Consider the following 24,428-nt stretch of genomic DNA (forward strand, 5'->3'; position numbering starts at 1 on the left):
CTCCAAGCTTAAGATGTTTGGCCTTAAACTGTTGGCAATTTGGGCACTACTCCACATCATAGAAATATATCGCTTCATACCTTGCCACCAATAAATCTCCTTGAGACCATGATACATCTTGAAACTTATTCACTATGGACACAGAGTCTATGGATGGAACTTCATGTTCTGAGTCATCGACTCTTACTAAGTGGTATAAATACCCCTTAGATCTTATTTCTTTTAAGATCGGAAACTATTTGTCCTGTTAGATTTGAACTACGCCCTTCCCATTCAAGATCTAACTCATTAGAAACTGAAACCTTACTACCCTTTTTCGACAGTCTATTGTAGCATAACACCTATGGAGAAAATCCATACACAAAATTATTTTAAAGTCAATCATGGTTTCCCCAGCACCTGCTTCTCCAACACTTCTGCCTACATTTCTTCTTGTGTTCATTCTCTACACGCACACACAAAAAGGGAGTTCGACGCTAGAATGACACAAAATGTCAAAGATATACATGGAACGATAAAGAGTAAAAGAAGGGAAGATTCCAAACAACACTTAGTATCCAAGTCATGGTGGTGGTGCAGTTCACAACCATAAGTTAGAAACTACGCAACATGGTTGTTTTGAGGCTTAGTTCCTATGTAATGTAACCTCATGATCTGATACCAAGTTTGTCACACCTGGATTCGGGAATTCAGATGCGACCGGCGTCGTTAACCTCTTAGAGGTCGCAGACAAGCCTCCTCTTAGCTTTTATCACAATCAAATAGTTAAATTTGCAAAAAAGTTAAAACTTTTTATACTTAATTAAGTGAACATAGACTTCATATAATTACATATAGAGTGATATTCTACTAAGCTCAAACTAAAAAACCATCTATCAATAGATTAAACAATTGAAATAAATGATCGTAATAATAATAGCTTTCCAATCAGCCTTATTACAAACGCTTGAACAAATGTTTGAAATGAAATGCTAGGTACAACATCCACTAGCTATATCTAATGCACTAATCTACAATAAAAAATTTATCATCCTCGAACTCAAGAGGACCTAAGAAAGTCTGGGGATCACTAATCCAAACTGCTTCATCGAGTCTTCAATCTTCTCTAGAACCTCCGCCTATAAAAATAGTAGTAATATATGCGTTAGTACACACTTGTACCAAGTATGGGTGTATGCATATAACACATAAGGACTATGCATGATCAAGGAAAGCTCTTCCTAAAGCGACATGTCATTTCATGAATGTTAAGTCTCTTTACTTTGTTAAATCATTACTTCTGATTTATGCTATGAATATGATGTGTTCTCATGCAATTAAGTCATACAACTCATATTATATATGAACATAAGACCTTGGAATCATGATCATAATTTTAGAACAACTTAAACGTAAACTTATATTTTTGCTCCCTCTAAGCCGAGAGCTCCTTTCTAACGCTTAGACTATTTTCAATCTTTTCTTCTTTCTGTTGTGTAGTTCAATGATCTCCTTTATATTATGTCTTACTTACAAGTGCAATAATTCATTATAGTCCCATACCTACAATGAGTCGAGTAAGTAATCCAAAAGACTCAAAAAATGATTTGGCTACCTTACTTACAAGTTATATCTTCTATTCTTGTTAAATTGGCATAAGTCTTTATAAGCCACCCTTTATTATCTATGCCCATTATGTGGTTGTTTGCATAGTATAAGGATATTGGGGCATTGATTAGCCATTACATTTTGCTCCTCTTTATTGGCATAATATAAGAAGTCATTATAAGCCAATCTATATTGGCTATACCCATAAATTGTTAAAACTTTATTCTTATCAAAATTGGTAATTGATATTCTTGAGCTCTTACCTTGTTAATTCACTTTGAACTTTCATTTCTACTTTTTTGAGTTGTTGTTCACTTTGAACATGCTACTTTTATTCTTTCTTAATTTCTTTTTAGCATTAACAGAAGTAGATCATGCAAGCTAACATGAAATCTAATGTCTCCCCCACACCAAAAATAGGTTATTCACCGTTAATATGAACCAATTTCTGTGTGTACCCCACACCGAAAAGGGGGGGTTCACCATCTAAAGTGCAACCAAGTCATTGTCTTCCCCAATCAAAAATAGGGGTTCACGCTGAAGTGAACCCATATACTTCCCTTAACTATAACCAACATAGATCATGTGAGCTAAACATGATATCCACTGTCTCCCCCACACTGAAAAAGAGGTAGAATCACCAGCCAAAGTGAAACCTACAACTAGCCTTCTTAGGCTGGAATCCATATGCTGTCAAACATAGTTCGAAGACGAAGAGATGTACGGTGTCTACTTCTCCACCTTGTTGGTAGTCTCGTCTCATGAGACTTACATGTTCTAGCACAAGCTCATTGCTAGTATTTTGGTGCAAAGCTCAGATCTACTTTACTTTCTTTTCTCTTAGAGTTTTACTCAAACACTAAGGAAGCTTGCTTCTAGTTATGAGATTTACTTAACTCTATGGATGACTGGTCATCCCTTCTTCTCTTGACGAACATGAACTTAGGACTTACATTATAATCATGGTGCAAGTGAGACTTGTCTCACGGACTCTTGCACCATTTTGTGTGAGTATTTTTGACGAAATAGATTAAGTTTTATTGAGACTTGTATCACTTCTTTTAACACTCTATATTAGGTCAATTTCATAACATTAGCTTTTACTTACTTCATTACTCACCTTAACTTGGTCAACTTTCATTTGTAGTTTTGTACAATTCTCTATGAAAGTTATAACTACTTATTCAATGCTACTGCGTTTACAAGTTTGTGTGGATAGAGTATGTTGGGACTTGTCCCATAGATTGGCATACCCAATGTTATGAGTTCATTGATGTAGAGATTTGAATGACTTTACATGTTTTGGAAATAATATGTTAGACATAGTTTTGCTATTCAAATTTTTGGCATAAATTACAATTTCATAGATACTTGTAATAACGATGTCACTATCCATGCCAATCACATCACAAATACATTACAATAATCTATTAAGATAAACAAGCAAACTTTTAACTTTATATTAGCATATGAGACAATTTAATGAACACTTATAACAATTTCATCTTTCCGAACACAAGTAGGCATTACAACACTTTAACGTTCATGTAGATAACACCCTAAGTATGCGGATATAACATGTAGGTTTCGTTCGACAATAAAATCATGTAAACATACACATAATAATCAGTTAACACCACATAACAACAACAAGCTCAAAATTCACACCATACAACTTGCAAGAATCGAAAATCGGGAGAACTATGGAGATGAACATGCGATTCATTGGGAACAACCCTAGTTTCGATATTCTTGATTGCAAAAATGTTTGAAAAGCCTCTTGAATAAATAATTACAGGAGATAAAAACCAATAAATTATGTAGAATTGAATTTATGAAGATCACTTTGCATGTAAACCTTTAAGAATACCTTGAAATCGCCTAAGAGAATTGAGAGAAATTTTTTATATTTCTCACGTGTGTTTACTGTTTTGAAGTTGAGAGTTTTCTAGTGTTTGAACGTGATTCTAGGTCTTAGAAACTTAATATTTAGTAATTTAAATTAGATTAATTAACTTAATTAATAAATCAATTAGCTAATTTACTAAAATGCCCTTCCTAAATTGACTAGAATTAGAAGAACACTTGACTTAACTAAAATTAGGAAATTGCTTAGTGATTTCGGTTTTGACAAATTAAATTAATTAATTAATTTGATAATTTAATTAATTAGGTAACCTAGGGTAATTACTAAAGTACCCCTAAGTTGTTAGGACCATAACCAACCCTTTGAACCATCCTAAGTTAGCTACTAGGATGTTTCTTAGTTTGTTACTTGTCTATTGTTAGGATTTTGGTTTAAAAATTTAAATTATTCAATTAAGTTGTTAATTTAGTTAATTAAGTGATCTAGGGTAATTAATAAAGTACCCCTATGTTTTTAAGAACATAATCAACCCTTTGGACCATCCTTGGTACTAGGATGTTTCTTAGTTAGTTACTTGTCTAGGGTAAGGATTTCAGTTTACCCATTTTAATTAATTAATTGAATTTTAAATTTAATAAATTAAGTCACCTAAGGTAATTACTAAAGTACCCCCAAGTCTTTATGTCATAACTTACCCTTTTGGACCATCCTAGGTTAGGTACTAGGATGTTATTTAAGTTAGTTACTAGGTTAGTGTCACCCGGTTAGGTATTACGTTGTCGGGTGCACTAGTTAGTTTATTTCGATTAATCCTAGGATAGTTAGATAGTTAGGTAAGTTTTTTATACCCTAGAGGTTGTTAGTAATCTAAACTCCACCTGGCTTTAACCCCACATGTGCGCCTGCCCCTAACCGCCCTAACCACCCTAAGCGAATTCTTGCACATGTGGTTGCACATGGGTTGCTGCTTATTTCTTGTTGTCTGAAGATCCTCACTATATACTTTGGCACATCTTACTCTAAATTATTATTTGAAATTATCATTTGCTATGGTACCTAGGCTTGACACTTGGATGCCTCATACCTAATGTGTTAATATATAGTCAAAATTTTTAGCTTAGGGTCTTCATGGTTGGTACAATTCCTAAATAAAGTTGGATTGGAGCATTTTAACATCAAAGTATATATTAATACATATAAATTGCTAAGACCCTTAAGCCAATATTCTCTAATATGCCCAATATTACTCTATATTGGGCATTGGGGTGCCTATGTACCGCAATACCTATTCTTAAAACAGAATAGGCTCTTGACTAGACAATTTCATTTTCTTATAATCTCTATATTTATTTCCAATTGTGATTAATTGTTGTTAGATAATAATATTACATTGGAGTATGTCTTATACTAGGAGTATAGGGTGGTATGATGTTAAATTGAAATGTCTTGAATATGTTGTTAGATTGATTATGGTGTATGTGATATAAGGATGGTGGAAACTATCAGTGTATCTTAATATGATATGAAATGTTAATGTGTTGACATCACTTATATGAATTGTGATGAAAGGACTTATACTCATACAATTCTTATTGAGTTACTGATGATGATGAATATACAAGGGATAGACCCTATGACCTAAACTAAGCTATGATCGATAATTAAAGGCTTAAGGACATTTCAATAAAGGCACTTAGCTTAGCACCGAATGAACTTGACAATGCAAACTTCCCAAAGAGGAAGATTTTCCCTATAGTTCAATATGATATGCTGACTTCCCAAAGAGGAATACTAATCCAATGGATTCCCATGTTAGGAGGTCCCAACAACCAAGTGGTATCAAGAGGGAATATACTATCTCTTAGTTCTTGAACTATGTTGCTCTCATAGGAAGACTAGCTAGTGGATCCACCTAGAAAGCTACATTTGTGTTTGGTTCTACTTTGGCCGGTAGACCACCTTTCATCGGTATAAGGGTTTACAACATCGGATTCTATACTGAGCTCATGTGGTCTATGTCAGTTAAGGTAACTTTTCCCTAAAGTAACTAACTAAGGTTTCTTGAGAGGTTTAACTTAGCCCAAGTAGGCGTATGGGACTCTACCTATGCCTTGCACTAGTTGACTTTGATGGAAGCTTTAGGAAGTCGATATTATGTAAGCATATTATAATGATGTATATGATGATAATATATTGAAGCTACAATGTAAATGTCTATATATGATGATGATTATCCTCTTGATATATGTTGGACTATATTGTTAAAGTTAGACATTGGTTATCTTCCCTTGTTGAGTTTAGTCTGTTGGGCAAGGTTATGGGGCTTTGCTTTGTCATTGCACTTGTTGACTTGATAAGGATTCATGACTTTTTGTCTTGATTATTATGATATGATTGACTATTATTCATTCTAGTGATATTATTCCTTGATTATAGGGTTGTAGTAAATCATGGTTTCAAGAATGTTGGGATATGTATTACTTGTGCGATAGTAAACATGTTTGGTTGGTTGACATGACTTGCATGACTTTGCATTAAGTTCCTGTAAGGGTAAAATGGTCAATGCCATCATCTAGCTTACGGACTTGTTATGAGCTTAATGACTCTTTCAATTCTTTCCTTTTCAATTGAGTACTATACTTTTTTATGACTTATACGAGGTCTTGTTGGATTGACGTAAGGGTTATGCCCATATTGTAATAATCGTTTAGATGGTATGAGATAAGACAATCGTTGAGACTATTTCTATATTTTATATATTTGTATGTGCAATAAAAGTAGAAGGCTATTTAACCTTCCTATACGTATAGTCTATGTAGACTCGATATGAATATATTTTATATGTATGTATAGGACTATGTAAACCTCCAAGTAGTTATAACAAAAATTTTAAATTTTTCCGCATTTTTCAACTTATGAATGTACTGATATGAGACTAAGAGGCTAGTCTCAGTCCTTAAAAAAGAAGACGACGATGGATACATCTATCACGCCTATGTAGGTTTGTATTCATAATTGTGAAGTGCGCCATACTTATGAGTAGGAACCTATATGATCCTTAGGAATCACTTTCTTTCTTGGAAATCTTATATCGTTCCAATAGAATATACTTATGTGTGCTTTTACATCTAAACCTATTGTTGTGATTATAGGATTCATAAATACTAGAAGGAATATGGTTCAAAGACTTGAGGAGGAAGTTACTAATGCGGGAGATCCTCCCTGTGGTGACCAAGTTCCTCCTCTTGAGGAAAATGCTAATGTTGACCAAGCCCCACCTAACCCTCTACCAATGAAGGAGGCTGAGATGAGGGGTATTATTGCTCAAATTTCCCAAGCCATTACTACTCAAGCACAAGCTGCGACAGTTCAAGCTCAAGCTATGAAGGCCCAAGCCAATCTAGAGATTGTTCGCGTCCTCATCAACAAGTCACTACTATGGCTTCCTGTCTAAGGGACTTCACTCGAATGAATCCTCCTATATTCTATTGGTCAAATGAATACCCCCAAGAATTCATCGATGAGGTCTATATGATACTATATGCTATGGCGGTGTCTTAAAGTGAAAAGGCCTAGTTGGCCACATACCAACTCAAAAATGTGGCTCAAACTTGGTACATACAATGGAGGGATAATATGCATTTGAGTGGTAATTCAGTGACTTGGGAGATCTTTAAGGTTGGTTTTCTAGATCGATTCTTACCTAGGGATATTACGGAGGAAAAAGTGGTGGAATTCGTCAATCTTTGCCAAGGAGGACGGAGTATCCATGAGTACCATTTGGAATTCATTAAGTTGTCTAAATGTGCTCTTTCTCTGGTCTCCAATCCTAGAGAATGAGTCGTTTTATATCGAGGGTGTTGAAGGACTTACAAGAGGAGTACCAATCGGCCATGCTACATGAAAACATGAATATTTCCCATCTTATGGTGCATGCAAGAAGGATTAAAGAGGCAAGGGCTAAGCGAAAAAAGTAGAGATGCTAAGAGAGCAAGGTCATATGATGGTTGTTCTTCAAAGAATAAGCTTGAAATACAAGACAAGCCTAGATTAGAAGCGGGTTTCTAATAGAGTCCTTTATAAATTTCAAAAACCTATGGGTGATAGGGTGTCTAACCATAAATTAAAGAGGGGAAAAGGTACTAATTCACCAAATGAGAAGCCTACTTGTGCTAAGTGTGGAAAGCGCCATCTTGGTGAGTGCTTGGTAGGAACGGGGATCGACTTTAGTTGTGAAAATAGTGGTCACAAGATGAGAGGTTTTCCTAACTTGAATAGTCAAAACAAGGGTAGTTTTCAAGCTCAAGCAAGTGGTTCTAGTGATAATCCAAAAAAGAACCGCTTCTATACTCTCTGCTCTTGGGGTGAGCAAGAGACTTCTTCTGACTTGGTAACCGGTATGTTGAAAGTTTTCTCTCCGGATGTATATTCCTTACTTGATCCCGGTGCTACTTTATCATTTGTTACACCTCTAGTAGCTAAAAATTTTGATATTTTACCTGATATTTTGCATGAATCATTTATAGTGTCTACTCCGGTGGATGAATCGGTTATTGCAAAAAGGGTGTATAGAAATTGTCCAATAATGTTGCCCAATAGAGTTTCTTTTGTTGATCTAGTAGAACTCGATATGCATGATTTTGATATTATATTTGGTATGGATTAGTTGCATGCATGTTTCACATGCATTGATTGTAGAACAAGAGTGGTGAGGTTTTACTTCCCAAATGAACCCGTTGTTGAGTGGAAGCGGGTTCTATCCCTAGAGGTTGTATTATTTCTTTAATAAAAGCATGCAAAATGATCTCAAAAGGTTGTCTCTATTATATAGTAAGAGTCCAAGATCTAGAATCCGAAGTTCCTCCCATCAAGTCAGTACCCGTAGTGAGTGAGTTTACAGAGGTCTTCCGTGATGACCTTCCCGTTATTCCTCTCGAACGATAAATTGACTTTGGCATTGATTTGATGCCGGATACAAATCCCATATTAATTCCTCCTAATAAGATGGCTCCGGCTGAGTTGAAGGAGTTGAAGGCTCAACTCAAGGATTTACTACATAAGGCTTTTATAAGGCCTAGTATTTCTCCGTGGGGTGCTCCGGTTTTGTTTGTGAAGAAGAAAGATGGGTTCTTGTAATGTGTATTGATTACCGCCAACTCAACAAGGTCACCATTAAGAATAAGTACCCTCCTCCCTCAGATTGACGACTTGTTTGATCAATTCCAAGGGGCGAGTTACTTTTCAAAAATTGACTTGAGATCGGGGTATCACCAACTTAGGGTAAGAGGTGAGGATGTACCAAATACGACCTTTCAAACTAGGTATGGGAACTATGAGTTCATGATCATGTTTGTTGATCGCACCAGTGCTCCAGCGGCGTTTATGGACCTAATGAATAGAGTTTTTTGAAATTACCTAGATTCATTTGTCATTGTCTTCATTAACGATATCTTGGTATATTCAAAGAATAAGGGTGAACATATAGGTCATTTGAGAGTGGTATTGCAAACTCTTAGAGAACGTCAATTGTATGCCAAATATAGTAAGTGGGAGTTTTGGTTGAGGTCGGTGATATTTCTTGGGAACATTATCTCTAGTAAGGGAGATGAGGTATACCCAAGGAAAATCGAAGTAGTGAAAAATTGGCCTAGACCATTAACTCCAACCAACATTAGGAGTTTCTTGGGTCTAGCGGGTTATTATCGAAGGTTCAAAGATGGTTTTGCATCTATTGGGTCTCTTTTGACTGCTTTGACCCAAAATAGTGAGAAGTTTGAGTGGTCGAAGGCGTGTGAGAAAAGGTTCCAATTATTGAAAGATAGGCTTACTTTCGCTCTGGTGTTGACTTTAACGGAAGGTACAAATGGTTTTGTAGAGTATTGTTACGCATCCCAAGTGAGGTTGGGGTGTGTGCTTGTGCAACAGGGGAAGGTTATATAGCCTATGCCTCTAGGCAATTTAAGGTCATGAGAGAAACTATCTCACTCATGACCTTGATTTAGAGGCTGTGTTGTTTGCTTTGAAAATTTGGAGGCATTACTTGTACGGGGTTCATGTTGATGTCTTTACCGATCGTAAGAGTCTCCAATACTTTTTTAACCGGAAGGAGTTGAATCTCTGACAACGAAGGTGGCTAGAATTGTTGAAAGATTATGATATGAGTGTCCTTTATCACCCTGAGAAGGCTAATGTATTTGTGGATGCCCTAAGTTGTATGACTATGGGTAGTGTATCCCATCTTGATGAAGCCAAGAAGGACCTAGCAAGGGAAGTACATAGGTTTGCTAGGATGGGGGTGAGGTTGGAGATTTCTCCAGATGGGGGTGCTATAGTTCATCATAACTGCGAGTCACGTTAGTGGTTGAGGTTAAGTCAAAACAACAACAACTTGATATAGCCTTAATAGAGTTGAAATAATCGGTTATCGTCAAGTAGAATTAATCATTCTTCTTAGGGGGGATGATGTGTTAAGGTACCAAGGGAGATTATGTGTTCCCGATGTAGATGGGTTGAGGGATCAGATCTTAGAAGAAGCATATGGGTCTCGCTACTCAATTCATCCGGGGTCGACAAAAATGTACCATGACCTAAGGGAGATATACTGGTGGGAAGGTCTAAGAAGGGATATAGCGGAGTTTCTCTCTAAGTGTTCGAATCGCCAACAAGTAAAGGCCAAACACTTAAAGTCGGGTGTCTTACTACAAGAGATCCGAATTCCTACTTGGAAGTTTGAAGATATCAATATGGACTTTGGAGTAAGTTTACCTCGAACTCAAAAGTCATATGATTCCATATAAGTGGTTGTGGATTGATTGACTATGTCCGCTCACTCTATTACCGTCAATCTGCATATTCGGCGGAGGATTATGCAAGAATCTTCCTAGATGAGATTTTTTGCTGCCATGGCATTCTGTTATCCATCATGTCGGGTCGGGGCACAGAATTTACATCTTGATTTTGGAGGTCATTCAAAAAAGGGTTGGGTACTATGATGAAGTTGAGCACCGATTTTAATCCCCAAACAGATGGTCAAGCGGATCATACGATACAAACCCTTAAACATTTGCTTAGGACATGCATTATTGATTTTAAAGGGAATTTGTATAAATGTATACCTTTGGTGGAGTTTGTCTATAATAATAGTTTTTGCTCATCCATTTCCATGTCTACCTATGAAGCCTTGTATGGTAGGAGGTATAGGTCTCCTATTGGATGGTTTGAAGTGGGTGAGCCATCGCTTCTTGGTCCCAAGTTGATCTATAAGACTATGTAAAAGTTTCATATCATAGGAAATCTGTTGCAAACGGCCTATAGTCGGCAAAAGTCTTATGCTGATCATTGGAGAAGGGATTTGGTATTTCAAGAAGGTGACAAGGTGTATTTGAAAATTTCACATATTGAAGGGGTGGTTAGATTTGGCAAGAAAGGGAAGTTGAATACTCGTTATGTGGGTCCCTATAAAATAATCTTGCAAAGGGTTAGTAAGGTTGCCTATGAATTGAAACTTCCTAGTGAATTGGCTTTGGTTGATCCGATTTCCCATGTTTCTATGTTGAAAAAGTGTATCGGTTGTCCTGAGTCCCTTCTTCCTTTTGACTGGAGAAAAAGGGAGAAAGGGTTTTGATTCCATGAGCTGGGATTATGTTTTTTCCCTAAAGTGACTTAGAGGGTAGTATGTAGCCCTCAATTCTCAAAGAAAAGGAGAGAATTGATGTTGACCTACTTTTAAGTGGTTAGTTGAATTCTAAGATTTATATTAAGGATGTAAATTTGTGGATGCTCTTGGATGTATCTAGGCATGGTTGGTTGGAAGTTTCCACCAAAGGTGATGACCATTGTAGGTCTGGTCTTGACTTGCCCTGACCTGATGTATAAGGCATGAGGTTATTAATAATTGATTAGGCTTACCCCAAGTGGGGGATAATGTGCCTAGATTGTCAGGTTATGAATGTCGTAACAATCCTACTTTGAGTTCCCTTGAACTTCCCTAGGTTAAGAATCACTTCGAGTGATGGTTATGGAAGGGTACAATAATCTAGCTACTCGTTTGTGGTCCCTTGAATTGCTTGATTGGAAAGAGTGATAAGTCCAATTTCTCTTGGAGGCGATAAGATTCTCTTAAAGGCGTTTACCCTAAGTGGGGCATGATGATGTGAGTAGTAAGGTGGTAGATATCCTTATCTTTTCCTTCTATTCCTAGTCAAGATTGAAATAAAAAAGTTCCTAAGTAGCTTATTTATGTGGGAGTCTTGCATATGAGTATGAGTTGCATGTTCCCCATATGTTATGCATGTCTTGAATGGCACTATGTTTTCCATGTTATGAAAGGTCATTGTTTCTAAGGGTGTGCATCAGTCGGTTCGGTTTGATTTTACGCATTATCGGTTCAATCTATCTATTTTCTGTATTGACCCGGAAGGTCATTTTTGGAAATTTTGAATATTTGCTTAACTTGAGTTAATTAATGGATGAATAATTGTAGATTATTGATTAAATTAATAGTTAATGGGCTAAAGTGATAAAAATTTTAAGTCCTTATAATCTTTAGACTATTTAATAAAAAAACTGGGTAAAGTTTTACCACTTTTAGTACATAAATAATTCAGAAAAAGAAATAAGGAAAAGAAAACAAAAAGGGGCGAAGGGTTTCTCTGCACTTGCGGCTACGAATGGCTTAAGGTAAGTTTCTTTTCCTTTAGTTTCTTATTTTCTGCACATACATGTGCATACATATCAATATTATATAGTTAATTTTATATACATGTGTATAACAATGAAAGCAGATTGCATGTAAAAAAATGAACAGAAAAATCACGTGAACAGTAAAGAAAAAGAAACTATTTGAGGTGGATCAACGATTGATTCATGATGAGCCAATCATTAGTGGGTCAATGATTGGTTCAAAATGAGCCAATCATTAGTGGGTTGAAAAATAAAAAAAAGAACAAAAAAAAACATAATGCAGAATACGTAATGGCATCATTAGGCGTAAATTTCAGAATATTAGTTATTATATTATGGTTCATGTCTTGATTTATTGGTATGTATTTTAAATACTAGATGAATAAAATTTTGTGAGTACCATTTAAATTATGACGTTGGAAAAATTTGGGATGCAATTCTAAACTTGAAACTTGAAAACTATGTTAGTGGAAATTTTAATTGACATCAAGAATTAGAAACTTGATTATAAATTTGGGGTGTATTTTTAGGTCAAAAATAAACAAATTAAAGTGTGAGTGTTGTTAGTTCTGAAACTTTGTTGTGAATATATACTTGAATAGATTCCATTGGTTCAGAAGCTCAACGGAAAGGGAAGGCTCAAGTCCAAGAGTAATTATTCGATTGGCTAAGGCAAGTGGATTTCTGAACTCTTGTTAAGCGTATGAAATTCGTGTATTTCCTTTTGTGGTGTTGAGAACGATTTGGAGACTTGTTGCTTATTTGTTAGTGTTGTATTCCTTGCTGGTAAATTGTGTTTTGTTATTAAAATGGCTATCTCCTCATTTTCATTTGAGCATGTCAATTGAATTATATCTGAGACATGATTGTGGTATAAGGATGTATCATTTCGAGGGTCGTATCACGCGCCGTGATGGATATTATATTTCGAGGGACGTATCTCGCACCGTGAAGGTTACTATTATCGAGGGTCATGTCGTATGCCGTGATAGATGCATGGACAGATATGTCCCCCAGGGGTCCCGGACTGAGAGACAGCGGGTGTGTATCGTTAAGAAAGACATGCATCATTATACTTGACATTGCATCAAATGGAATTGCACATTTTATTATTGATGAACTTGAACACGTGTTTTGCTAATCTTGTGATTGTTTCTCTGTAAAGCTTGTGACTGTTGAATATTGAGTTGTTATTGAGAATGTGTAAACTGATAGAGTGTGGTTATTGAGTTGTGTATTTGGTAACTGTAAACTGTTAGGCTGTAGTGTGGAGGTTTAGATAGGGTGTAAGAAGTACCCATATTTTGTTCACTTAACTTGTGTTTAGAGGTTGCTTGTTGGGTACCGCGTCGTTTGGTACTCACCCCTTGCGTCTACAATTTTTTGCAGGTTATGAGCCCGGATCTTCGTGACACCTGTCATTCCTTTCGTTTCCGAGGCATCTTATGGAGGGTTGTAAGGTAGCTGCTTGTCATCTCAGTGGACTTTCCTACTCAAGTTTATGACTTTGTTTTTACATGAAAGAAAACTTCATTTTAGACTTCTATTTTGTTTCAATTCTTATATTTACATTAGAGGATTGTGCACGTGACAACCTGGTTTTGGGGATTGAATTAATATGACTTGATTTCATACTAGAAATTGTTGGTTGATTGTCATTTACTTCCGCACTTTGTTAGATATTGGGTTTTAGGCTGAGTTATCTTTGGGGGATAAGACAAGTGCCATCACACCAATTTTTGGATCGTGAGAAAATGGCATCAGAGCCCCAGTTTCATAGGTCTCATGTGTATACAAGCCGAGTCTACGTAGAGTCTCAAGGATCATAATGCAGACGGCTGTACTTATCTTTGGGAGGCTACGAGGATTACTACGAATATTCCTTTAGTTCATTCTATCTCATCGTGCGTAGTCAATTTCTTTAGTATTGAGTTGTTGTATACTTTTTTGACAGATGACGAGGACTTGAACTAATGTTACTGGTGGTAGAGGGGAGGCACTTCCCGAGGCAATAGTTGAGGCCCCAGCTAGGGGTAGGGGTAGATCTCGAGCTAGAGATCGTGCTAGTAATACGACAGTAGCCAGTGGTCGTGGACGTGGAGCAGCACCAGTGAGAGGTCGTGCTAGAGAGGTCTCTACAGAACCTCAGATGTATGGCAGGGAGGACCAGGTTCCTTCAGATCCTGTAGTCACACCGTTGCTTCAAGATACACTATTGAAGGTGTTAAGTGTGCTAGAGGGCCTTTCTCAGGGTGGTGGTGCGACTACAACACCACATGACTCTCGTACTAGAGAAGGGGCTCAGTCCGAAAAGCAGCAACAAGCTCTAGTTGTTCAGGATGTGGTGGGGCAACTACCAGTAGATCCCGCGGTTCAGAATGATGTTGCACCAGCAGTTGGGGATCAAGTTGCATTGATGGTTGTTCTGACAGAGGATGAGCAACGTAGGTATGAGAGATTTCGAAAGATGGACCCACCTCAGTTTCAGGGTAGGAAGAGCGAGGACGCTCATGAGTTTCTAACTATTTGTCGAGAGCTACTAGAGGTGGTTGGATTAGCTGAGTCACATGGGGTTCGATATGCTACACTCCAGTTTCCTAGACCGACGGGAGACTGGTGGAGGACTTATTCGGGATGTTTGCCAGTTGGATCTCCTCCAGTGACTTGGGAGTATTTTGCTAGCGCATTCCAAGATCGTTTTATCCCATGGAGCGTGAGAGAGGAGAGTCGCTTGAGGTTTGGGAGTCTAAGAGAGGATGGTTAATCCGTCACTGAGTATGAGGCGCATTTTTGCCAGTTGTCTAGGCATGCGTTGGCCATTATTTCAAATGAGACGGAGAGGATCCGCAGATTTGTGAGGGGATTGACTTTCTCTATTGGGTCAGCTTTGTTTCGGGCATCTAGGGAGGGAGCTTCTTTCCAGTCCATTGTGAGTGCCGCCAAAGAGGCAGAATTGATAGACAGAGAGGAGTTTGGGGACCCTAAAAGGGCACGTATATAAGGCCAGTTTCATGGTGCCTCATCTGGAGGTAGGGGATCACAGAGAGTGAGTGCTTCTTTTCAGAAGCGGGGACCTATTCATGCATCTATGCCGACATTTGAGGCTAGCCAGACATCTAGGGGTTCTTATAGCCCGGGTCAGAGCTCATACAGTTCACAGCAGCGACCTACAGGGCGAGGAAATTATAGTGGGTTTTAAGGGTCCACACAACAGTTTCCAGGTTAGAGATTTTGTTTTACTTGCGGAGATCCCGATCATCTAATGCGGCAGTGTACTTCACAAAGGGGTCGTGGTGGGCCTCGACCTAATTCGTCATTCCAGACTAGACCACCAGCACCACAGGGTAGAGGTCGTGACAGAGTTCAGTCAGGTAGAGGTTATAGAGTTTCTAGTAGTGATAGGGGTAGAGGTATCACGCAGGATGGAGGTGGACGAGGAGGCCACTGCTATTCTTTCCCCGGAAGACCTGAGGCGGAGACCTCTGATGTTTTTATTACAGGTATCATCCCAGTATGCCATCGACCTGCGTTTGTGTTGTTTTATCCAGGTTCTACATTCTCTTATGTGTCTACGTTTTTGGCTGCTAAATTTAATATGATATGTGATGGAATGACTGTACCTATTCGTGTTTCTACACTCGTGGGTAAGCCCTTAGTGATGGATCGAGTGTATTGATTCTGTCTTATTTCATTGGCTTGGTATGACACTTGGGTAGACTTAATAATTCTGGGGATGGTAGACTTTGATGTTATCTTGGGTATGGATTGGCTTTCTCCTTATCATGTTGTCCTTGATTGTAATACTAAGACTGTGACTTTAGCAATGCCTGGTGTTCCGAGGGTTGAGTGGAAGAGTATTAGTGGTTCTTATCCTACCAAGGTTATCTATTTTATCTGTGCTCAGAGATTGATGGAGAGGGAGTGTTTGTCTTACTTAGCGTTTATTCGGGATACTAGTGTTGAACCACCTTCCATGGACTCTGTTCCTGTGGTTCAGGAGTTTCTTGATGTGTTTCCTTCTGATCTTCCAGGTCTTCCTCCCGATAGGGATATCGATTTATCTATTGATTTGGAGTCGGGCACTAAGCCTATTTCTATACTTCCATATCGTATGGCCCCAACAGAGTTGAAAGAATGGAAGGATTAGTTGCAAGATTTATTGAGTAAGGGTTTTATTCACCCTAGTGTATCACCTTGTGGTGCCCCTGTATTGTTTGTGAAGAAGAAGGATGGGACTATGAGAATGTGTATTGATTACAGATAGTTGAACAAGGTAACAATTAAGAATAAGTATCTTTTTCAGCGTATTGATGACTTATTTGATCAGTTACATGGAGCATCATTGTTCTCTAAGATTGATTTGAGGTCTGGGTATCATCAGTTGAAGATTAGGGCATCAGATATCCCTAAGACAGCTTTTCGGACCCGGTATGGGCGTTATGAGTTTCTAGTGATGTCCTTCGGATTGACTAATGCCCCTGCAGCATTCATGCAGTTGATGAATGGGGTGTTTCGACCATACCATGATTCTTTTGTGATTGTTTTCATCGATGACATCTTGGTTTAATCTAAGACTGAGGACGACCATGTCCGACACCTTAGGATTGTACTTCAGAGGTTGAGAGAAGAGAAGTTGTATGCCAAGTTCTCAAAGTGTGAGTTTTGGATTACTTCTGTGACATTCTTGGGACACGTGGTGTACAAGGAGGGTATTAGAGTAGATCCAGCCAAGATTTAGGCAGTTAGAGGCTGGGCGCGACCTACTTCACCTACTGAGATTACGAGTTTTATGGGATTGGCAGGCTATTATCGACAATTTGTTCAAAGTTTCTCTATTATGGCAGCTCCATTGACTAGATTGACTCGACATGATGTGAGTTTTCAGTGGTCTGATAAGTGTGAGGAGAGCTTTCAAAAGCTCAAGATTTTGTTGACTTCTTCTCCTATGTTGACTCTACTTGAGGAGGGTGTAGACTTTACTGTGTATTGTGATGCTTCAGGAGTTGGGTTTGGGTGGTGTGTTGATGCAGAAGGGGAAAGTGATTGCTTATGCTTCTAGGCAGTTGAAATCCCATGAGAAGAACTACCCTACTCATGATTTGAAGTTGGCGGCTATGGTATTTGTACTTAGTTTGGCGTCATTATTTGTATTGGGTGCATTGTGAGATCTTCACTGATCATTGGAGTCTTCAGTATATCTTTAGCAAGAGGGATTTGAACTTGAGGCAACGAAGATGGCTTGAGTTGCTTAAGGACTATGATGTGACCATAATGTATCATCCAGGAAAGGCCAATGTTGTGGCCGATGCTCTGAGTAGGAAGACTCCTAGCATGGGGAGTCTTAGACCGCTTAGTATTATAGAGCGACCATTGGCTAGAGATGTGCAGATATTAGCTAACAATCTTGTCCGCTTGCAGATTTTAGAAGAGAGTGATGGGATAATTGCTTTTATTGAGGCTCGGTCTTCTTTAGTCGAGCAAATCCGTGCACACCAGTTTGATGATGAAAAATTATGTCTCATTCGAGACAAAGTATTGAGAGGGGAAGATAAAGAGGTTGTCCTTGATTCTGATGGTGTATTGCAGATTGGAGGCAGAATTTGTTTGCCCAGGACAGGCGATTTGATTAGATTGATTCTTGAGGAGGCCCATTGTTCTCGGTATTCCATCCATGCGGGAGCGGCGAAGATGTATCATGATCTGAGTCAGCATTATTAGTGGTGTGGGATTAAGAGAGATATTTCAGACTTTGTTTTGAGGTGTTTGACTTGCCAACAGGTCATGTATGAGCACCAGCGTCCCGGGGGTGTATCTCAGAGGATACAATTCCTACTTGAAGGTGGGTGCGGATTACTATGGACTTTGTTACGGGTTTGCCTACCACAGTGGGTGGTTATGACACCATTTGGGTTGTTTTTGATAGGCTGACCAAGTCTGCCCACTTCATTCCGGTTCGGGTGAAATATACGGCAGAAAACTTAGCCGAGCTATATATTAGTCAGATTGTTTGACTACATGGAGTTCCTATTTCTATCATATCAGATCGAGGTTCACTATTTACTTCTCATTTCTGGAAGGCATTACAACATGGTCTGGGTACTTAGTTAGATATGAGTACGGCATTTCACCCTCAAACAGATGGTCAATCTTAGCGGACCATTCAGGTATTGGAAGATATGCTTCGAGCATGTGTGATCGATTTTTGTGCTAGATGGGATCAACATTTACCATTAGCGGAGTTTACCTATAATAACAGTTACCACTCTAGTATCCAGATGGCCCCATTTGAGGCGTTGTATGGAAGGCGGTGTAGGTCTCCGATTGGTTGGTTTGATTCGATGGAGATGGACTCTTTTGATACAGACTTGCTGAGAGATGCTATGGAGAAAGTCCGTATGATTCAATATAGATTATTGACAGCTTCGAGTCGACAGAAGGGTTATGCAGACCAGAGAGTTAGAGCCTTGGGGTTTATGGAGGGTGATCATGTTTGGCTCCGAGTATCACCCATGAAGGGTGTGATGAGGTTTGGAAAGAAGGGCAAGCTTAGCCCTAGGTTCATTGGACCTATTGAGATTTTTAGCCGAGTGGGAGAGGTGGCCTAATAGTTGGCCTTGCCACCTGGTTTGTCGGCAGTTCATCCTAATTTACATGTCTCTATGCTTCAGAAGTATATTCCGAATGAATCTCATGTGCTTTCACTTGACTCGGTGGAGTTGGGTCTAGACTTTGCATTTGAGGAGGAGCCTATAGCTATTTTGGATAGGCAAATTCGAAAGCTTAGGACCAAAGAGATTGCTTCAGTGAAGGTGCAATGGAAGCACCGATCAGTGGGAGAGGCAACTTGGGAGACTGAGTCTGACATACGTGCCAGAAATCCTCAACTTTTTGAAGCTTCAGGTACTTTCTTTTACTTTATGTTCGAGGACAAACATGATTTTTAGTGGTGGATAATGTAATGACCCGTAAGGTCATTTTTTGAAATTTTGAATATTTGCTTAACTTGAGTTAATTAATCGATGAATAACTGTAGATTATTGATTAAATTAATAGTTAATGGGCTAAAGTGATAAAAAATTTAAGACCTTATACCCTTTAGACTTTTTAATAAAAAAAATGGGTAAAGTTTTACCACTTTTAGTACATAAATAATTCAGAAAAAGAAATAAGGAAAAGAAAAAAAAAAGGGGAAGGGTTTCTCTGCACTTGCGGCTACGAACGGCTTAAGGTAAGTTTCTTTTCCTTTAGTTTCTTATCTTCTGCACATACATGTGCATACATATCAATATTATATAGTTAATTTTATATATATGTGTATAACAATGAAAGCAGATTGCATGTAAAAAAATGAACAGAAAAATCACGTGAAAAATAAAGAAAAAGAAACCATTTGAGGTGGATCAATGATTGGTTCATGATGAGCCAATCATTAGTGGGTCAATGATTGGTTCATAATGAGCCAATAATTAGTGGGTTGAAAAATAAATAAAAAAAGAACAAAAAAAAATAATGCAGAATACCTAATGGCATCATTAAGCGTAAATTTCAGAATATTAGTTATTATACTATTCAATTCTTGATATATTGGTATATAATTTAAATACTACATTAATAAAATTTTGTGAGTACCCTTTAAAATATGACGTTGAGAAAATTTGGGATGCAATTCTAAACTTGAAACTTGAAAACTATGGTAGTGGAAATTTTAATTGACATCAAGAATTACAAACTTGGTTAAAAATTTGGGGTGTATTTTTAAGTCAAAGTTAAACACATAAAAGTGTTAGTGTTGTTAGTTATGAAACCTTGTTGTGAATATATACTTGAATGATTCCATTGGTTCAGAAGCTCAACGGAAAGGGAAGGCTCAAGTCCAAGAGTAATTATTTGATTGGCTAAGGCAAGTGGATTTCTAAACTCTTGTTAAGCGTATGAAATTCGTGTATTTCGTTGTGTGGTGTTGAGAACGATTTGGAGACTTTTTGCTTATTTGTTAGTGTTGTATTCCTTGCTGTAAATTGTGTTTTGTTATTAAAATGGTTATCTCCTCATTTTCATTTGAGCATGTTAATTGCATTGTATCTGAGACATGATTGTGGTATAAGGAGGTATCATTTTGAGGGTCGTATTGTGCACCGCGATGGATATTATATTTCGAGGGACGTATCACGCGCCTTGAAGGTTACTATTATCGAGGGTCATGTCGTACACCGCGACAGATGCATGGACAGATATTTCCCCCATGGGTCCCGGACTGAGAGACAGCGGGTGTGTATCGTTAAGAAAGACATGCATCATTATACTTGACATTGCATCTAATGGCATTGCACAGTTTATTATTGATGAACTTGAACACGTGTTTTGCTGATCTTGTGATTGTTTCTCTGTGAAGCTTGTGACTGTTGAATATTGAGTTGTTATTGAGAATGTGTAAACTGATAGATTGTGGTTATTTAGTTGTGTATTTGGTAAACTGTAAATGGTTAGGCTGTAGTGTGGAGGTTTAGATAGGGTGTAAGAAGTACCCATATTTTGTTCACTTAACTTGTGTTTGGAGGTTTGCTTGTTGGGTACTGCGTGGTTTGGTACTCACCCCGTGCGTCTACAAATTTTTGAAGGTTACGAGCCCGGATCTTCGAGACACCTGTCATTCTTTTCATTTCCGAGGCATCTTGTTGAGGGTTGTGAGGTAGTTGCTTGTCATCTCAGCGGACTTTCCTACACCAGTTTATGACTTTGTTTTTGCTTGATAGACAACTTCATTTTAGACTTCTATTTTGTTTCAATTCTAATATTTACATTAGAGGCTTGTGCACGTGACAACCTGGTTTTGGGGATTGAATTAATATAACATGGTTTCATACTAGAAATTGTTATTGGATTGTCATTTACTTCCGCATATTGTTAGTCAATGGTTTTAGGCTGACTTTTCTTGGTGGGATAAGACAAGTGCCATCACACCTATTTTTGGGTCGTGACATTTTCGGTTTATAAATATGCTAAACCAACAACAAACCAATAAGATGTTCTTTATTTGTTTTTGGTTTATTGATTTTTTATTATTATTGATTCGGTTTTTGGTTTACTCAATAAGAAAATGTCCATAAAAATTTATATGTCTTCTCACATCTCAAAATATTTTGATATAGTGAAACAAGAAAGATATTGAGAAGTTACATCAATAAGAGAATATATAGTACAAAGTCTATTATTACATGTTACCACCAAAACATAGTATAAATTATTTATGGTTTTTCTGTGAGAAGTTACATCAATAAAAGAATATATAGTACAAAGTCTATTATTACATGTTACCACCAAAACATAGTATAAATTATTTATGGTTTTTCGGTTTACTCAATAAGAAAATGTCCATAAAATATTATATGTCTTCTCACTTCTCAAAATGTTTTGATATAGTGAAACAAGAAAGACATTGAGAAGTTGTATAAATAAGAGAAAATAAAGTACGAAGGCTATAATTACATGCTACCACCAAAACATAGTATGATATTTTTTATGTTAATTAAATTACAGACATTTACAAACTTGCAATTGCTACAGCCTACAATTTCAAACTAAAACTAAAATAAAATAGTCCCACAAGATTAAAACTAAAATCAAATAGCTATAATTATGAATTCCTTACTTTTAGGTTTCGTGTAAATAGTAAAAACTAGTGAAGCGGCCTAGTCTGAACTTGGTAGGGTACTAATTATTTGATATAGTTATAGTTTCTAATTATTTAATAAATTTTTAATATTTAATAATTAGGAAGGGTAAAATAACAAATTATTATCGTCTGATTGTATTATCAGTTTACTCAATAACCTAATTGTAAAAACCGATACTGAATTAATAAGAAAATAATTTTTTTTATAAACCCATTAAAAACCCTATAAACCAATAACATTTTTTTCTATTCAGTTTATCGGTTGATTCGATTTTTGCACAGCCCTAATTATTTGATGAAAAAGGGATTTTGATCAAATTGCATATTTCTCATGTTAGTGTGCCCCTTGATATGGTAAATGTGCATTTAACTTCATGAGATGGCTACATGAACATGCTTGATAACACTTTTGATATGAGGGTATTTTGACCCAATAATGAGGTGTTGAGTTTTCTTTAAATAAGAATGATGAGCCCTTTAAAAATGTATGACTTTTACTACATAGAAAATATTTTTGTAGGCTCACTCTTGAGAAGTGATAATATGTCTATGCAAAGTCATCAATATGTGACTTTTAATTGTAACAACTTCCCAAAATGTTGTACGTTTATGAATGCTAGTGTCATGCTAGAAACTGAAGTTGTATGAAATAACTTCCTATTGTTGTGGTGTGATTTTCATCTTTACTTCATAGGAAGGAGTATGGGCATATTTTTATTTGGGGTAAAAAAAACCCTCCTTAAAATGAATTGACCCTTGTGCATTGCTTTTATGTGAACTTTATGATGTCATGTGCATAGTATGTGACTAAGAGAAGGTAGTTCCTCCTTGAAAAAAAAGTTAAGCATTGTAATGTTATGTATGACCTTGATGATATTATGTCTAGAACATAAGATTGTAGTTGAACTACACGATTCATGATTTTTGTGCAACTAAGTGAATTGCTTAATTTCTCATTAGTTGAAGTGTGGATTATGCATATGTGTGCAAGTGAAATACATCGTATGTCTAACTTTATGATGAGATAATGAGCATGCCTAAAGTTTGAGAAGGCAGTTCCTTCAAATGGCAATGAGTATGAAAAAGCATGTAATCATGGAATCATGTTTTGTTATGTTGCTTTTAGTTGCATAATAGTATGAAGTTGGTGTTCTTTGTAAGTTTGGTGCATTGACTCTTATGTGGTAACATGTTGAATGTTGTCAGCTTCTCTATGGTTCATTTAGTCCTCGAAAGTGTTTTAAGAAGTCTCAAGTGTCATTCGTGGATGAGTTTCATAAATTGGGGGATATTGTTAACACCCTCAAAATGAACTAAGATGTCTGGAGCCTCACATGTTCCTAAAAATGTAACATGTTAAGAAGTGTTTTAGATCTTGTTTATTTGATTTGAAGTGGTTTGGAGGTCGAGCGTCCAAGAACGACCAAGACGTTCTATAGTTGGACTTTAGACGTACTACTGTGTTCTAGTGTGCCTTTCTATGTTTTAAGTGTTGTTTCAGATCTAAATTGATAGGTAAGGATCCAAGCTTGTAAATAGATGTATTAAGTTCCTAAATGTCCGGGAAAGACTCCCCAAGGACCACCCTATGGGTCCTTCAGGAGGACTTAAAGGCTTGTCAAGGACAGGCTTGGCATTGTTCAAATGACATCATAGCATCGAAGTCCCGTGCCTTGATCGACGCCTTATCGATTGGGAGTATTGCTACACACTTAGTGGGAGTTATGCCCCCCCCAAAATGAATCCTCAATCACAAACGATGGAGCATAAGGATGGCTCATCGATCAGATGACACCCCGTCACTAGCTTCAGTCAATTGGACTTGCAGTTCTATCTGCTCCATGCTACCTTGTTAGCGGTGAATCGGTAAATTCACCCCACTTCATAAATAAACTAAAGATGATTAGTTTAGGTGTATATAGGTAATTTAAGTTAGTATATAAGCTTTAAAACTAATTATAATTCACTCTTCAAAATAAAACCTTCCCACCGAAATATGAAACCCCAAAACCTCCATTGAAGACCAAGCTTTGGTGGTGGATTCTTTATGCATTCTTCTCCAAATTTCGTGGCTTAAATAATACAAGGTATTTTAATCCTTAATACTTAATTAATCTTCCATCTAAGAAGTCCTTTCAAAGGTTTTTCAAACATGATCCTAAAGTCAAAAATCCCATCTTTCAATCAGTCATGGGTTCATTGTTAATATGATTAAAAAAGCATTCTAATGGTGAATATGTGATAAATCTATGGACTAAACATGATTTTCAATCAAATTCCATGAAGAACCCATGATCTCCTTTATCTTTCAAATTAGCATTTGATATCGGTCTTGTGATCTTGATTAGATAATGATCCAATTATGGTATTGAATATATTGTATAGCTTATTCCTAATTTTATCTATGTGAATTGATACTGAATTTTTGGAATTTATCTATGATGATTATCTTGGAGATCTGGTAAGTTGACCTATTTCTTTTAATTAGCTTAGAATGTATATTGTATTGTGATGATTGGTATGGTCCACTTATGGTGGTGGTGTTTACCTTATTGAACATCTTTATGTGTTGAGATCATGGACTTGAAGGTATTATATGCAAGGTTAGTTGATATGATG

At 37.2% G+C, this 24,428-nt stretch overlaps 1 protein-coding gene across 1 annotated transcript; it reads left to right on the forward strand.

The window, feature by feature from the left end:
* Positions 1-7,550: 7,550 nt before the first annotated feature.
* LOC138338421 (uncharacterized) lies at positions 7,551-8,120 on the forward strand. The gene has a single exon (XM_069289378.1). It carries the CDS (start codon positions 7,551-7,553, stop codon positions 8,118-8,120), a length of 570 nt encoding a protein of 189 aa, XP_069145479.1.
* Positions 8,121-24,428: the final 16,308 nt, after the last annotated feature.

The sequence above is a fragment of the Solanum lycopersicum genome, chromosome 9, assembly GCF_036512215.1.
Source record: "Solanum lycopersicum chromosome 9, SLM_r2.1".
In the NCBI taxonomy this organism is placed as follows: Eukaryota; Viridiplantae; Streptophyta; class Magnoliopsida; order Solanales; family Solanaceae; genus Solanum; species Solanum lycopersicum.

Coding starts and splice junctions, on each gene's coding strand:
- LOC138338421 (XM_069289378.1), top strand. CDS start 7,551: ATGGGTGATAGGGTGTCTAACCATAAATTAAAGAGGGGAAAAGGTACT.